The 15,458-nt window shown below is 33.5% G+C and overlaps 2 protein-coding genes across 6 annotated transcripts in view; both read right to left on the bottom strand.

The window, feature by feature from the left end:
* The window catches only part of LOC112743961 (uncharacterized), a 28,632-nt gene extending 22,737 nt beyond the window's left edge, over positions 1 to 5,895 (bottom strand). For all 4 annotated transcript variants that reach the window (XR_003813729.2, XM_025793405.3, XM_029292264.2 and 1 more), the window contains exons 1-4: positions 5,634 to 5,895; positions 3,888 to 4,203; positions 669 to 3,648; positions 152 to 418 (exon numbers count right to left, since the gene is read on the bottom strand). Coding sequence is in view for 3 of the 4 variants with exons in the window: in XM_025793405.3 (XP_025649190.1) it covers positions 152 to 418; positions 669 to 3,617 (3,216 nt within the window). In the remaining variant the exon portion in view is untranslated. The remainder of the gene's footprint in view (positions 1 to 151; positions 419 to 668; positions 3,649 to 3,887; positions 4,204 to 5,633) is intronic.
* Positions 5,896 to 6,437: 542 nt separating this feature from the next.
* Positions 6,438 to 13,568, bottom strand: LOC112743960 (calcium-dependent lipid-binding protein). 2 transcript variants are annotated; one of them, XM_025793404.3, is made up of 12 exons: positions 13,420 to 13,568; positions 13,139 to 13,271; positions 12,160 to 12,261; positions 12,008 to 12,058; positions 11,449 to 11,569; positions 11,042 to 11,160; positions 10,865 to 10,963; positions 9,145 to 9,225; positions 8,972 to 9,057; positions 8,607 to 8,832; positions 7,618 to 7,779; positions 6,438 to 7,186 (listed from the first exon to the last, which is right to left on the bottom strand). In XM_025793404.3, exons 2-12 carry the CDS (start codon positions 13,241 to 13,243, stop codon positions 6,728 to 6,730), a joined length of 1,611 nt encoding a protein of 536 aa, XP_025649189.1. In that variant the 5' UTR covers positions 13,244 to 13,271; positions 13,420 to 13,568; the 3' UTR covers positions 6,438 to 6,727. The 2 variants fall into 2 exon arrangements, with proteins under 2 accessions (XP_025649189.1, XP_025649187.1); XM_025793402.3 differs by having other exon boundaries at positions 13,139 to 13,274; positions 13,420 to 13,560.
* Positions 13,569 to 15,458: the final 1,890 nt, after the last annotated feature.

Genomic DNA, 15,458 nt, shown 5'->3' with positions numbered 1-15,458 from the left:
TCAGGTACTAAAATTGAAACCCCCAGAAGGGGAAGGTATTTAGTTATAGAAGCAAAAGTGCACAGAAAACAGAGAGTTAGTAACTAAACATCACTATCTTCTGTTTCATAGATCAAGGATAAATTTCAGCCATAAAGCATTAGGTTCACACCTTTGTTTCATCCTTGTTAGAATTGTCATAGATAAATATTTCCTGCATCCTCTTGCATCCACTTGCAGAAAGGGCTTTGAGGTTTGGCAGGCTTGTAGCCATGGAGTATGTAAATAAATATGCCATTCTATTACAATCTTTCACATTCAGTTTTATCAATTTCTGAAAGCAGAAATGAGTCAAAGGCAGGGACGGAGACTGCTCACTCCATATCTTGTGGATGTTGATTGACAATAATTCCAAACTTTCTAAGTTGGGAATTGCCACCTGTATACAGTTACAAATAATCAATTTCTCTCTCAACCATATGATATTATTTTTAGGAATCATTAAGTTAACTACAGTCTAAAAAGCAATACATGAAACAGGATCTTGGGACAAACTTTTCAAAACCTAAATCCTTAAGTCAAATAACTTGTGATAAGCATATTATTTTCCCCTACATAGACACGATCAAGATTATGTCAAAGGCAAAAGAAATTGAAATGAAAAGTATAACCAAAAGATGTGAGCATACCTGATCATTTAAGAGATAATGGGAAGCCGATTCCTCTACCACAGTAATTTCATTGAGACCACCATCTGACACTTGCTCCTCTACCAACTGTGGTTCAGAATAGATGTTATCATTGGTCAAGAAACCAGTAAACCTTGGCAATGAGCGTAGTGTCAAAGAGCGCAGCGCAGGTAACTTCAGCCTATTAACTTTCGCAGAGTTGTCATTATTTTCATCTCTTCCCCCACCAACTATCTCCTCCAAAGAACAGCATTCAGCAACGTCAATTGCTTCAAGTTTAGTAAGAGACTGAACCATACAGAAGGCAAAGAGACTTTTCAGTTGTCCACAACAACTAATTTTGATGGATTTCAAATTGCTAAAGCAGTTAGTTGTAAGCTTAGCAGAGCATAATTTCTCCATCTTGTTCAATTCGTAGAGACACAAAGACTCCAACTTGGGAAATGCATTATGTGGATGTGAGAAGTCTATTGACTCGATGATGATGTGCTCAATATCAGAGTTTCTTACAATGGACAAATGTTTCAACTCTGGAAATCCATCCAAATTCAACTCATCAAAAATATTCTGAACACCATAAATATCTGACAACAGCAGATTTTCAACTCTTTTGAACAACATTTTAATCCCTTTTTGAGAGTGAATATCAGTAGGTTCTTTCAACTGTAATGCCAAAGTTCTTGACACTTCATACTTATGGGGCATCTTGAAATCTCCAAGAGAAAGCATATTGGAGTCTCCAATCACAATCTTGTAATTTATCAACTTGTCAAAAAATAGATTCGTTGGCAAAAGTTCAGCATTAGAGATGCATATGTCAAGAGTTGTTAATTGATGCATATGCCTTAATTCACCAAGGATAGCACTTTGAGTTTGGCTTGTTTGTCCTTCAGTTTCCCACTGAGACAAGCTATTTCTCATATATAACTCTTCCAAATTACTCTGCCTTGATATGATATTAGGAGGAATGCCCTTGAGTTTGGTGCAATTACTGATGTCAAAGAATTGTAACTTACCCAAATTGCCCAACTCATTTGGTAAGTTCTGAATTTCTGACCCCGAAAAGCTTAGAATTCGTAGTTTCTTCAACTCTCCAATGATGGATAAGTTCTCACCTAGTTGGCACCTCTCCAAACAAAGCATTTTAAGATTCTTCAGGCATTTAATTGAATTTGGTAAGTGTGGTAGATGAACGCCAGTCAAAATCAATATTCTGAGATTTTTCATTCCCTCAAAAATCTTGTCCGGTATTCTCAATGACGGATCATCACTATCAATATGAAAGACTTTAAGCAGAGGACAATTTATATCTTCTGGAAGCTCATCAATGATTTCACTATTGTGTATGGAAATAGCCGTATACCTTTGAAGTTCATCCATGTCAGGCCATTCATCTATTTTTCCATTTCTCAGAAAAAATACATTTTGCTCCTTGGATGCTATTGACAGGGCAACATCGCGGATCATATCATGCATATTGAAATGATCATTGGAATCAGTATCCAACAACAAACTTGAGTCTTTTAGCTTCTGGAGTAATGTATCTGTTCTATTTCGAGCTTCTCTAATTGTATGGACCCCCTGAAATATACCCAAGCTAATGCAGTACTTCATCAAGTCCATAATTAATGCACGATCACCCATTTGAGCACAAAGCAAGAAAACAGACTTAAGGTTCTCACTTCCCAAATGATCATAACTTAACTTCACGGAAAATTCCATAGGATTCTGCAGTCTCATAAATTCTTGCCTTTTCAGTTGGTCCATTTTATTGTTCCAGTCCAAGTAGCCCATGCTTGTCAGCGCTCTTGCAACAGCAACAATTGCCATGGGTAACCCTCCGCACTTCCTTACAATTTCAGTAGTTAAACGTTCAGACTTGGGATTTTTTCCTTGTACTCCAGCTACCTTCTTAAACAACTTCTCGGCTTCCATTTTGTCCAAAATACCCACAGAGAAAATTGTAGTTTTCTTCACATGCATTTGAGTAGACAATACTTCTTTGCTTCTGGAAGTTAGCAAAATTTTGCACCCTTTGTATTCACCAGTAGCCTTTTCGTTCTTCATCATGCTATTGTCAAAGTCTGGTATGTCTTTGATAGTCATCTGGCTGAAACCATCATCATCAAATGGAATTCCTAACTTATTCAAGTCGACTCCTTCCCAAAGATCATCTAGTATTACAAGGGTGTTCTTCTTCTCTCTCTTCAACCTCTGCCGTATACGGTCTGCTCTCCCAATCTCGCTCTCTTCTTCCAGTCTCAACCCCAACATATCAGCAATTTCTCCCTGAATTTTCTTGGGGTCTGGATTCCTTGTTACACTTGTGAGAATCACCGGATAGAACAAATTTTCATCCATAGCCTGCTTAGCAACTTCTTTGACTAAAGTAGTCTTACCAACACCTCCCGGTCCATAGATTCCAATCATTCTGACAGTTGGATCTTCAAGTGCTGCCTTTACACTTTTCATGGTTTCATCCCTTGATTTGAAACTTTCATAACCAATATTGGATAAAGCAGCATCCATGGACCTTGGTCCCAGCCTATAAGAAGCTCCATTGAAATCAGCTTTTGGTAGTAGTCCATCAACATCGATTTTCATCTTCTTTGCCTGTTTGCCCAGTCGATACCTTAACCGCATGCTATTTGGAAACAACCAAGAGCGCGTCCCTTTATGTCCTCCATCTTGTTGAAACTCCTCTGTTTTAGAGATGATATCACTTGCTTGTTTTAACCAATTTTCAACTCTCTGTTCAATTTCATCCCCCTTCCTTAAAGCTTCATCAACTTGATGTTGCACTGCTATCCTTTCAGCTTCAAGTTCCTCAACTCCTTGAACTAGATTCTTGACATTAGAGTTGTAAAAGAAAATGTAACCCAGCTGCCGAAAAACTGGTTGGGCCACAAAACCCAAAGTTTTATCAACAGCAAGAGCTACAAACTCCATACTTCCTCTTAATTTTGATTATAACCTTTCCCTAAGTTTGAAGGGGCAAAAACAAAGAAAATTAAGTAGAATATAAGCATGAACAGAATAACTTGACAAGGAATAGAAAAATAATAAGCACCAAACCAACAGAAATGTTCAAAAGGTAGTTAAAAAGAACATACTAAAGTTAGTTGATCACACAATTTATTAATTATGCAATGCCAATAAAGCAACTTATCCTTTTGGAGCTGACATAACAAACCACGCAGGCACAACTACTAAAAGTACCTGCAATCATTGTTAAGCCTTTCTATGAAGATATCATGGTGCCCGGTAGAAATGCAGTGCCTTGAGAATTGTAATACTAGAACACTGAGATATTTTAATTGACTGAGCAGACTCCAAAAACCACAGAAGTTGTAGTATCATGATATTCAACCTCGACCGTCGGTGCAAAGGCAATCCTGTGTTTCCTCACTTCCTTTTCATCCCATGATATGATATTCAGATCTCAGAAAAACAGTAACCTTACTTGACTTTGAAGCATATAAGCATATATATTGTCTGTTAGGAGTCTCCCATAGTGCTTCAGGCTGATTAAGTACTGAATCATACATTATTTTTAACCCAATCAAAAAGCAAATAAACATTTCACAATATATTCTTGAGTTAGGATCAAATAACACCACACATATATCATCTTCGGCAAAGTTAAGCCGTCTAAAAGTTAATTTTATCAATCCAACTATTGAATTAGAATCACCTATTGTGAAGATAATTTGTATCAAATTTTGTAAACATAACAAATATTTTGTTCTTTAAAATTTGTGTGTTTTTTTATAATTTTTATTTATTTCAAAATCTTTATTGTATATTTTGGTACATATAAAAATTGGAAAAAAATAAATATGAATAAAACTATAATGTAATAACTAATATTTATGTAAGTTTTAAACTTTTATATTTCCATCACTTTTAATATGTAAACAAGTACAACAAATGGTTTTGTTTTCACTTGATAATCAACTGGTCCCTAAGTTTTAAAACTAATCAAGTTGGTATTTAAAGTTGTACTGTAAATCTATTAATCTAGTTAGTCCGTCTGATAAAACATTTACTTAGAATTTGTGTGGATGCAATTATTTTGTTAAAAATATCTCTTTAGATTTTCTGATATATATATATATATATCAAAAATATTATTTGTACACTAAAATCAGCCACTAATGTATTTGTGTATAAATACATGTGTGGTTTAATTTATTTTCAATGTATATTTGTATTCTAGCATGTATTTTATACTGGTGGTTGACTTTGGTAGCTAATTTTGGTGTACACGTAGCATAACTCTATATATATATATATGGAAAATATTTGTAGTAAAAGTAGAAAAAAAATCACTGTTAAAAAAGTTAGAATTTTCATTCTAGAAAGGATCACTTTATAAAATAGAAAAGATATTCAAAAGTAAAATAAAATCTTTTAATTCATTCAAATTTAAATTAAAAAAAATTACATTCAAATGGAAAACAACTTTTACATTTTTTAAATAAGTTAATCCAAACAAACATTAAACTTAAATTTTCTTGGTAACTCAACATATACCATAAACATTATGAACATTAACCAATTTTTTTATTCTAAATTCTAAATCCTAAATTTTGAACTCTAAACCCCAAATCTTAAATTCTATATCTTAAATTCTCCAAAAATAAAAGTTAATAAAAATAACTTTACAATAAAGAAAACAAAATTGACCAATGTTCACTGCTTTTTAGTTACTATACTTTTTCAAACACTACATAGTATACCCTAGGTACTCTTTTTTTCCTTTGAAATCCTTTCTTTGTTTCTTTGCAGGACAAACAGAACGTCACATTTTGAAATTCAAAACGAAAGGACAGAATCAGTAAAAGAGTAAAACCTCTTGCAAGTTGCAACCACATATAGAAATCATTAAGAATAAAGTAAAAATAAGACGAAAGAAGAAAAAAGAACTTTCTTCTGAGCTGAAAAAACAGAGAGAAATCTTACTCAGATTAGAGATCAAGCAAGACACCGGAAGCAGAAGCGGCGGCGTCAGGACTCAACAGCGAAGTGCGGTGACTGTGACGATAATGAGAAATCACTTCAGTGTTCAGAGACTTGAGATGAATTGCTGTGCATAGTGTTCCAAACTTCCAATTATTATTGACTATTGATATGAAAAGGGAGTTTCATTATTGCAAATTGCAATTAATAAGTGTTGACTATTGACCATTGAGCAGTGTCTTGGCTTTATATGAAAAGGAGCTTCATTATTACAATTAGTGGGAAGAACCTTTATATCCACTATAACTTTTCATGTAAAACGTGCCTTTATTATATAAAGACGAGTCTCTAATAAATTGCTTTCAGACGTGTTCTCAGTTATTGTCTGGAGTGTGAAACATAATTTTCCAAAGAGTTTAGCTAAAGTTACTAATGAAGAAATTTATTATAAAAAATTGTGCAAAGTTTGATCCACATAGCCATATTTGGATACTCTAAATTTTAAATTTTACTCTAGAGGATAAAGTGTGAACTTTCACCATTTATTTTATAGGTAAGACTAAGAGAAGATATGAGAGAGAAACTATTCAAGAGTAAAAGATCATGCTTTATCCTCTAAAATAAAAATTAAAATTTATATAAAAGATTAATTTTTTTTCAAAAAATAGTTAAAAAGATAATGCTATCCATTATTTTTCTTTCCAAAATTATTAGTAATGTTATTAAAAAGATCATATGCAACAATACAACGTTGAATAACCATAATATTCTATTAGACAACAAAATGTCAAATTCTACAACAAAAAATTTGTATCATTGATTCGTTTGGAATAACTTTGATTTCAGTAAATAAGTGGAATTTTTTTTTTACAAATTGTTAAATTTTATTACACATTCATGCTAAACAAAAAATACAGAGAAGATCATACAACTAAGACTAAATGAACATTTTTGCTATCTGTTACCAAACTATATATATATATATATATATATATATGTATTTCCATTCAGATTTTATATGTATATATGAACTATTGTCAAAGCTCTACTAGAGTTCCAAGATGAATTTCATTACTCATGAAGTGTCCATGCAAGAATCACACAGGCCTAGGCTTTGCACCACCCCCACTCTCCTCATAATTGCTGATAGGCGTAGTTGAACCACTTTTTCTTCCACTTGGCCCTGCAAATGTTCTGCCTACAAACTTTCCTGCCTTGCTTAGTCCACTACCAACATTGCCAATGAAACCACCAGCAATGCCAGAGCCGCTGCTGCCGGGACTAGCACCGCTGCCTTGTCCGGATCCACTGCCACCTCCAATGCCGACAAGCCCTGCTCCAGCACTGACGCCACTGCCGACAACTCCAACGCCAGTGGCGACACCACTACCAACCATTCCAACACCGGTTCCAGCTACTGATGCTGCTCTATCTAGTGTCTGCTTTGTAGTCCCTACAACTCCCTCATCTCTACGTTTCTGCATTTCTTCTATTGCCTTTTTCTCTTCTTCTAATGCAGCCAATTGCTCTTCCTTGTTAAAATGATGATAAAAGACCTGAAAATTTCAATGTCATTGTAACTTAACCACACGTAAAGAGAACAAAATAGAGAAAGGAGCTATAATATGTCAAAGATAGCATGACCAAATAATAACAGCAACAAAGCTTTATTCCATTAGGTGAAGTGAACATGATCAAATAACAACATGTAACAAAAAGAAAGGGACCAACCCCAAAATTGTGTACAATTAGACCAACAAAAGTAGTCCAACAAATTGTTTTTGAGAAGAATTAAAGTTTGATTCCTACTCATTCTCTCTCTCAAATTTATTTTTCTTCCTACTTTCAAGAAATTACAAATTATTTGTACCAGTTACCAACTAAAATTTGTTCAGTTTAAGAAACTTTTAATAGTTTTCCAAATAGCACTTGTGATTTTGCAATGATTACAATGCCAAAAAAGAAACAAGATACGGTTAATTTATACCTTTACTGTCAAGGTTCCTCGATCCTTCTTGTCTTTAACCTTTGTATCAAGTGACGCTAGCAACCTCAACTCCTGCTCCTTTTCAGTTTCTTCCTCCAATTCACTAAGTGGAAATTTGGCTACTCCTAATCGCTTATCTTGCCCAATGTCTTCATCGAAAACCTATTTGCAAAGAGGGAGAAAGATGGAAGATTGAATTATTAAAATGTCTAGCTGGGTAAATACAAATGAATGCTCTGTTATTTTAAGACTTCATTGGATAAGAAAGCTGTTATGTGCCTATTTCAGCAAGAAAATATTCTCATATGTACCAGAGTGTAGAAATAACACTAGTGTCAATGTTGGAGCAACAAATTTTATAAGTAGGAGAAATATAGCATTCATATAATCTTGAAGTAATACCGTCAATAGATATTTAGATCAGCTTGCATTTGTTCAATATTTTTTATCTTGGGGGAGCACTTAACTAATTCTTAAAATAAATAATTATTACAAACTAAATGTTGAACAAAGTTTGCATAATTTATTGTGAAATAATCACAATTCAAATTATGGTTGTCCACACACCACAATTATAGTTGAGGATTTTGATACTCTAATGTTAGATAATGTGTAAAGTGACAGAGTAAGAAAGCAAGTTTAACCACACTCGAATTAAGATCCTTTTTTTTTTGGTGGACCCTACTTAATGATCCAAGGGAGATTTTAACCACTAATTTGCTTACTTTACACACTGACTAATTTCAAAAAATATACAATTAGGTCCTCAATATTTGATGGTTATTCATAGTTGTACAATACTTGTGGGAAAAATTGTCTGCTCTTTAACAAAAAACATTGCATAAACTAAATCCTATTCATCACAATTAAGTGATAATATTATGAATGGTGAGTTTGAAAAGTAGACTGCTAGTCAAATCAAAGCACTTGAATAGACCAAGAAAGAAAGCATCTAACACAAATGAAGGCAAAGTATAATGGCGTAAAACCTCAAAAATAATGGACTGAGTCTCCAGGTCTTCTGCAATCAGGTCAAATTTCTCATCCCAAACAGGATTCAGGTTGTTATCAACAACCTTGGTTTTAACCTTAAATATTGGTCGAATATGCAGAGCTACATAAGGATCAGATTTCCCAATCATTTCCATGTTCTTTAAATCATTTGCTTGAACCACCGTTACTGTAACCCTTCCACAGGGTTTAAGCTCCAGTTCACTGCAAACAACAAAGATGCTCCAATAGTGTGATAATAACATACTTGAGGATTCACATTTCCCAAAAAGAACACCATAGTTCTTGAATCCAGAAAGAAATACAACAAACAAAATAAAAAGTTCTATGATGTTCATATTACCTTGTATCAACAGGTACACCGCCAAGTGGAACAACAATCCTATGAGGCCATTGTAGCATATCAGTAACAATTGAGTTCACAGTATCCTGTGAAATGTTCAGTAAAAAGGTTAATGTATTATATATAACTCAAAAGGGAAAAAGGGAAACTTTCATGAAATGGATAGAACTAACATCAATCATATCTGAAACTCCAGGCAGTGCTGTCAAACTTCCACCAACAGCCTTCAGAATGTAATCAATTCTAGGCTTCGGCTGAATAAACATTAATGGAAAAGTCAGAAATTGCAAGGCTAAAATCAATAGTAGCATCTGTAAGACTGTAACACACCCTGACCCTAAGATCATAGAAGCTTCTAATTCTAATTTCCCCACTGCTCTTTCACTATAGCAGAAATATTAGAGATGAGGGTAAAAAGGGAAAAAAAGCAACAATAGGAATATTCACGTAACAAACTAACTGTCCACCTGGCACAGAGGGTGAGGGGCGTGAGCCTAGGGGTGCAGAGGTGTGATCTCACATGATTTGGAGAGAGAATATTATAGGTGTGAATTGAGTGTGAGGAATTAGACTCGATTCATTGTTATTTCCTTTTTCTGTTTCTGTTATTGCCACCATGGAAGCGAGAATGGATAGATTGGAGCGACAGATGGAAGAACAGACTAGAAACATGGAGTTGATCATGAAGATGCTGGAGGAGCTAAGTGGCAGAGAGAGGCACCACTCTAACGCTGGAGCGGCGGAGACGCCGGCGGCACGGGTAGAGGTGAACCGCAGAGTGGAGCTTCCGCATTTTGATGGAGAAGACGTACGTGGATGGTTGGTGAGAATCGAAAGCTACTTCCGATTGAAACAGATCGCATCCGAAGAAAAACTGAACTACGCAACCCTGGGTTTCGGTGGCGAGGCCCTCACATGGTTAGAGTGGTGGGAGGAGCAGACTCCACTCTTGTCCTGGGATAGGTTCAAGCAAGACCTACTGAAGAGGTTTCATCCCGGCGCGGCAGCGAATCCAATGGGACCGCTTCTGGAATTGAAACACACAAACACGGTGGCGGAGTATCGGCGCGAGTTCGAACTAGAGGTGTGGACGCAGAAGAATCTTGGGCATGAGACGCTAATGTGTATCTTCTTGAGTGGGCTGAAGAAGGAGATTCGGGCCGAGATGGCTGTTTCTGACTTTGAGAGCCTCCTAGAACTGATGGATCGCGCGGTGGCCATAGAGCACCGCAACGACGCCTGGCGCCAGGCAGGGATATTCCAAGGAGGGTGAACCCGACCCGGAGGAGGAACCAACACCCAAGGGACCCGATCCATCACAAGCCCAAATTCTGGCTCAAATTCGGAAACCAGTGGACTGGGAGGCAGCAGTGGAACAATTGGTCCAAGAAACATTGGAACCAGGAGATTGTCAACAGAGGATTGGTCACGTGTGGTAAGTGTGTGAGGAGTGTGTGGATGTGTTTAGTTACCAAACAAATTAAAACTTCTATCCTATTTTGTCTCTGTTTTAGTGTCTAAGCTCGAGATACACAAACCAAACGCAGCTGTAGTGCACTGCTAGGCTTATTCTACTGGTATAGTGGACTAGTGGTATCTATGTATGCCTTGCTGAAGAGTGCGTCGATTCGAATCTTAGCTATGTCTTAGAAGTGGTTATATAGAATTCATCGGATCTGTGTTATATATTGAGTCAGTAACTTGAAAAAGAAAAAGGCATCAGACCCCTATGACTTAAGTTTTACAATCCAAGTAACTTCTGAAATTTAACTGAATTTTCAAGTTTGATTACGTTGATCGCACTATGATAAATTAGTCAAACTACTAAACCACAAACATCTAGGTTTTTTTCCCACTAGGTGATCAATTATCAAGATTTGTTCGGCTTTTTACCTCAGCAAGTAGAGCAACAACAACAGCAGAAATGCATGGCATGTCTTCACAAAGTTGGAATATGACACGGATAACGGTGAAAACTTGGAGATCCTTCAACTGAAGAAATAAAACTCAGTATTTTGAGCATTTCATAAATCAACAAGAAATTCAATATAAAATACTGCTAAGTTTAACCTGAATTGGGATGGATGCAATTGTTGCATCAACAGCCAAAACAATATTGGGATCACCACCCCAACGGAAATCAATGTCCATTGTTATTTGGCCTTTCTTGAGACGCTGAACACGAATACCTGCATGGGTCAAGAAACTATTCATGCATTAATTCTTGATATACAAAATTGACCCAATAGGGAAATTAACAAAGGTAGATAACACAAGGATCGCATATAAATTGAATCTCCTAATTTTTGCATGGTTTTAGATTTTAATGGATGTTGCCAAGTGATGGCAGATCAAATTGGTTGGATAACGGATAATAAAGAAATGAAATCTCATTAAATAACATAAAGAGACATAAAAAAAAAAAAAAATCTTACATAACCTGCTTCAAAAGGTTTCAAAATTTTGTTAGTAGATACCTTCAATCTTTGGAGCGACACTTCCAAGGGACAATTTACTGAACTTCAATGAACTAATACCCGGCGGTCTATACTGTTCCAATATTGGTTCAACAGATTCTCTTATGACCATTGATGCTGCCTAAACGAAAATATAATTCAAATCAAGCACAACTATCAGCAAGGGAGAGAAAATCAAGATTTATATAAATTGAACGAATAAATTATGAAATCGTAATAAAATCTAAATCATAAAATTGTCTGACCTAGTAGAAATTTGGTACAATCAATTGCTTCATTCAGAATCGTAATATCAAAAGATTTTAAGAGTTAAATCAAGATTACTGACAAACCAAAGCCATGTCTTGGTCTATCTAGACAAGATTCATTCAATATGCTCTTTTTCTCATTTAAACTCAACAAACAAGTGAGAAGCTATATAATGTTATATCATAAATTAACCTTAATATTTGATTATAAACTAAAAAATTAAAATGTATTCTGTAAAATGAACAAATAAAGTACAGAAACTATTGCAGATCATGATGAAAACAAATAAAGTGCATGCAAGCATACTCACATCTGCCACAAATGGCCAAAGTTTAGACAACTGCTTGTTTAGCCATTTCACCTGTAAGAGTCAATGAAGGGAAGCATCATACACAGCAATGCATATGCAACAAGAAACATAAATGTAGTAATCACAGTTTCAACAAGTGATGAGAATCCAACCTGCTCATATACAGGAAAAGATATCCATTCAGGAAAGTTATCACCACAAAGTCTCTTCACATCATCTCTGTTTAGGGATCCAAGGAGTTTAACATCAACTGCCTGCAGTAACATAAATGATATCAAGATAAGTGATATCAACAGATTAAAACACACCATTCTCAGTCCCCAAGCCTCCCCTTTTTCATTCTGCAGTTAAATCAAGACATACTCCACTACCCCGAGCAAAGTTGAAGTTCTTAAAAAAGCTGTAAAATTACAATAAGAGTCTTATGACAATCAGATAAATGAACTGCTAAGCTTGAAATCTGTCAGCTTTCTGCCTTTAATTTATCAGAGGAAATCAAATCCATATCTTTGTTTTTTTGGTTCTCACAATAGCTCCCAACTAGGCAGGTTAATGACCAATTCGTCGTGAATTGGAGCTCTATACAAGAATATGCCCTTCGCCAATGAGTTACCTAATATACAAGTGATATTCGTACACCCAACACTTATTTAAGTGACGAGCAAGCTGACCACTCGAACAATCCAGGTTGGTTAATCGAATCCATATCTATCAATTAGTGAAGTATCTCCTTACACTTCATTACCATTCCGATTGCTTAATAACAAGAAGAAGAACTTTATATTAACCAATTTCCTATGAGCTGTAAAAATGATAACATATATTATTTCTGCATATAATTTTCCATTTTTCCAGAAGCAATAATTCAAAAGTCATAACATATAGTCTACATTATTATATATAACATCCTTTATTATGAATGATCTCCAAGTCTTTTCTGTGTTTTACATATTCAAAACTCACTAGCTGAACATATCTCAAATTCATCAACTTTCCTAGCTTCAACACCATCTCTAAAACACTGATCAACAACAATTTTTAATATAAACAGCACAAGAACATTATTGGTTTCTAAAGATTATTAAATCCAAAAAGAAAGAAGAAAAGATTAAAATAACGAAATCATGACACCTTTGCAGTCCTTTTGGCGCTTCGGTATCTCATCATGCGATGCCACCCTGCCATCAATGCTATGCCAAATACCATCCCAAGAAACATCCCAGAAATCAAACCCATTTTCCCAGATTCCAAATAACACCAAATCCTTCTTCAACATAAAAGAATAAAATTAAATCAACGAAAAATATAAAAATCAAAAATAGAAATAATAATTTAATAAAGAAAACATATATTCAACGAAATGAACGTGCAAATCACTACAAACACAATGATCAAAAGAATTGGAAACTTACCGTTAAATGTGAGAAGAGGGATCAGAAAGGGTTGAATTGAACGTGCGAAGATGTAACCTTCAAATTGGAGTGATGATATTATTATGATTTAGGAATGGACGAAGCTAACCGTGCAAGAGTGCAACTGAAACGAAACAAGCTATGATTTTCTGTTACAAGTTATGGGACCCTCTCTTTCTCTCTCTTCCCTCTTGTGGGAATCCATTTTCTTATTATATATGTACTTTTTATTTTCTTCTTCCTTGCTAAAAATTTAATTTCTGTGTGTTATAATTTTTTTTTTTTTTAACCAAAGATATTAAGACTCGAACCTGCAACCTCTTAGAATAGAAAATACAATAACGTATTAAATCAAGCTAAATAATTGTCCGCTACGGAAAATTACTTATTTTCCTATGTTTTTATTGGTTATTAGTATACAATTTCATCGAATTTTAAAAACATGAGTGTAATTTATCCTAAAAATTATACGTTTGATGTACATTAGTATAAATATAAGAGAAACTATTTGGACCAATAATTTTTAATATTTTTAGTTATTATTTGGCTCGTATAAATATTAAATTATTTTTAACTAATAAATTTTATTAATTTATATGTATAAATTTTAAAAAACGTGAATGTAAACTGTATTAATTTATATATACACAAAATTAGTAAATATAAGTATAAATTATATATTTTTTGTATAAAATATTTATAAATATGAATATAAATTATTGTTAATTAAATGCTGATAAAAAATTAATAATATTTATTGATAATATGGTATTATTGTAAATTTAATGTGATGGTCTATTCTTATTACATTAGCTATGAATTCATAAACAGAACTTTTTGATGATATTTTTGGCTGGAAATATTTTGATTTTTTCAATAGGTTTAAATAAATTTTAAATTTTTGTAAATATGATAAAAATATAATTATGACTTCATAATTATATTTCTTTTTTTTTTTCGGTGATTCTACTTCTGCCAAAAAGAGCTATTCAAATATACTAACACGATATAATTAAAAATATTCTTTTACCAATAGAAAATATCGAACTAAATGTACATCAATATATTCATTGACTTACAATTATATATGTTCTAAATCACCAAAAAAAAATCATATATGTTCTATTTCCTATTTTTGAGTTTTGTGAATTAAAATAAGAGTTTAATTTTGATATAATAATTTTTAATTAGATTCATATATTTAAATGATATTTTTTATTATAAATTTAAAAAATAATTACTTTTATTAATACAACAATATATAATTAAGTTTGTCTAAAGTGGCTTTTTTTTAAATCGTGTATGAAAATTAGATCCTGAAAATAGTTAACAATTTTCAAAGGGCACACAATATAATGCACATTTGGCAAAAATATGCTGCCTGGAAGAAAACTCAAAAAGAATTGTCTTTGGAAGGAAAAACGCATGCGTGGTGGTTGTCGAAATATGCAAATGTTTGGCTGTATACACCTTTTGTTTGGAAAAATCATTTCTAACTTTTTGAGAGAATTGATTCTGCACACATTAGTTCATGCTTTTTCCAATACTAGTAAAAACATCATTTCTTTCTTTTCTGGTAAGGGAATATTAAATTGTCAAAAAAAAAAGGGGGGAATATTAAATTTAAACGAAAAGATATTAAAATTAAATAAATCTAACTCAATTTTAAAAGTTAGTTCAAGAATTTTTTTACTTTTTATATTGGAGTTACAATAGCATAGTTGTCAGAACCGAACCGGTAATCGAACCGGTCAGGTCACTGGGTCACTGGATTATTGGTTCAACCGCTGAGTTACTGGTTGAACCGGTTGACTCGGTCCTATGTAAATAAAAAATAAAAAATAGTCAAAAGTTTAAAATTAAAATTTAAAATACATATTTTTACTAATATTTTAAAATATCAAGTTATTTTAAAATAATATGGAACATGAACAATAAATATTTTATTATTTTTACTCTATCATAAATATTTTTATTTTGTTTTTATATTAAAATAACTATTATTTTTAAATTTTAATAATTTATTAATTAGTTTATAT

This window comes from Arachis hypogaea, chromosome 14 (assembly GCF_003086295.3).
Source record: "Arachis hypogaea cultivar Tifrunner chromosome 14, arahy.Tifrunner.gnm2.J5K5, whole genome shotgun sequence".
Classification (NCBI taxonomy): Eukaryota; Viridiplantae; Streptophyta; class Magnoliopsida; order Fabales; family Fabaceae; genus Arachis; species Arachis hypogaea.
This window is presented reverse-complemented; position numbering and strand designations above follow the sequence as displayed.

What these genes read in the sequence shown, in the direction of transcription:
- LOC112743960 (XM_025793404.3), bottom strand. Translation starts at nt 13,243, where the DNA reads ATGGGTTTGATTTCTGGGATGTTTCTTGGGATGGTATTTGGCATAGCA. An exon ending in TTTGGCCATTTGTGGCAGAT is followed by an intron (nt 11,570 to 12,007) that starts GTGAGTATGCTT and finishes ATTTTCGTTTAG; the next exon opens with GCAGCATCAATGGTCATAAG. An exon ending in CTCAGTCCATTATTTTTGAG is followed by an intron (nt 7,780 to 8,606) that starts GTTTTACGCCAT and finishes CTTTGCAAATAG; the next exon opens with GTTTTCGATGAAGACATTGG.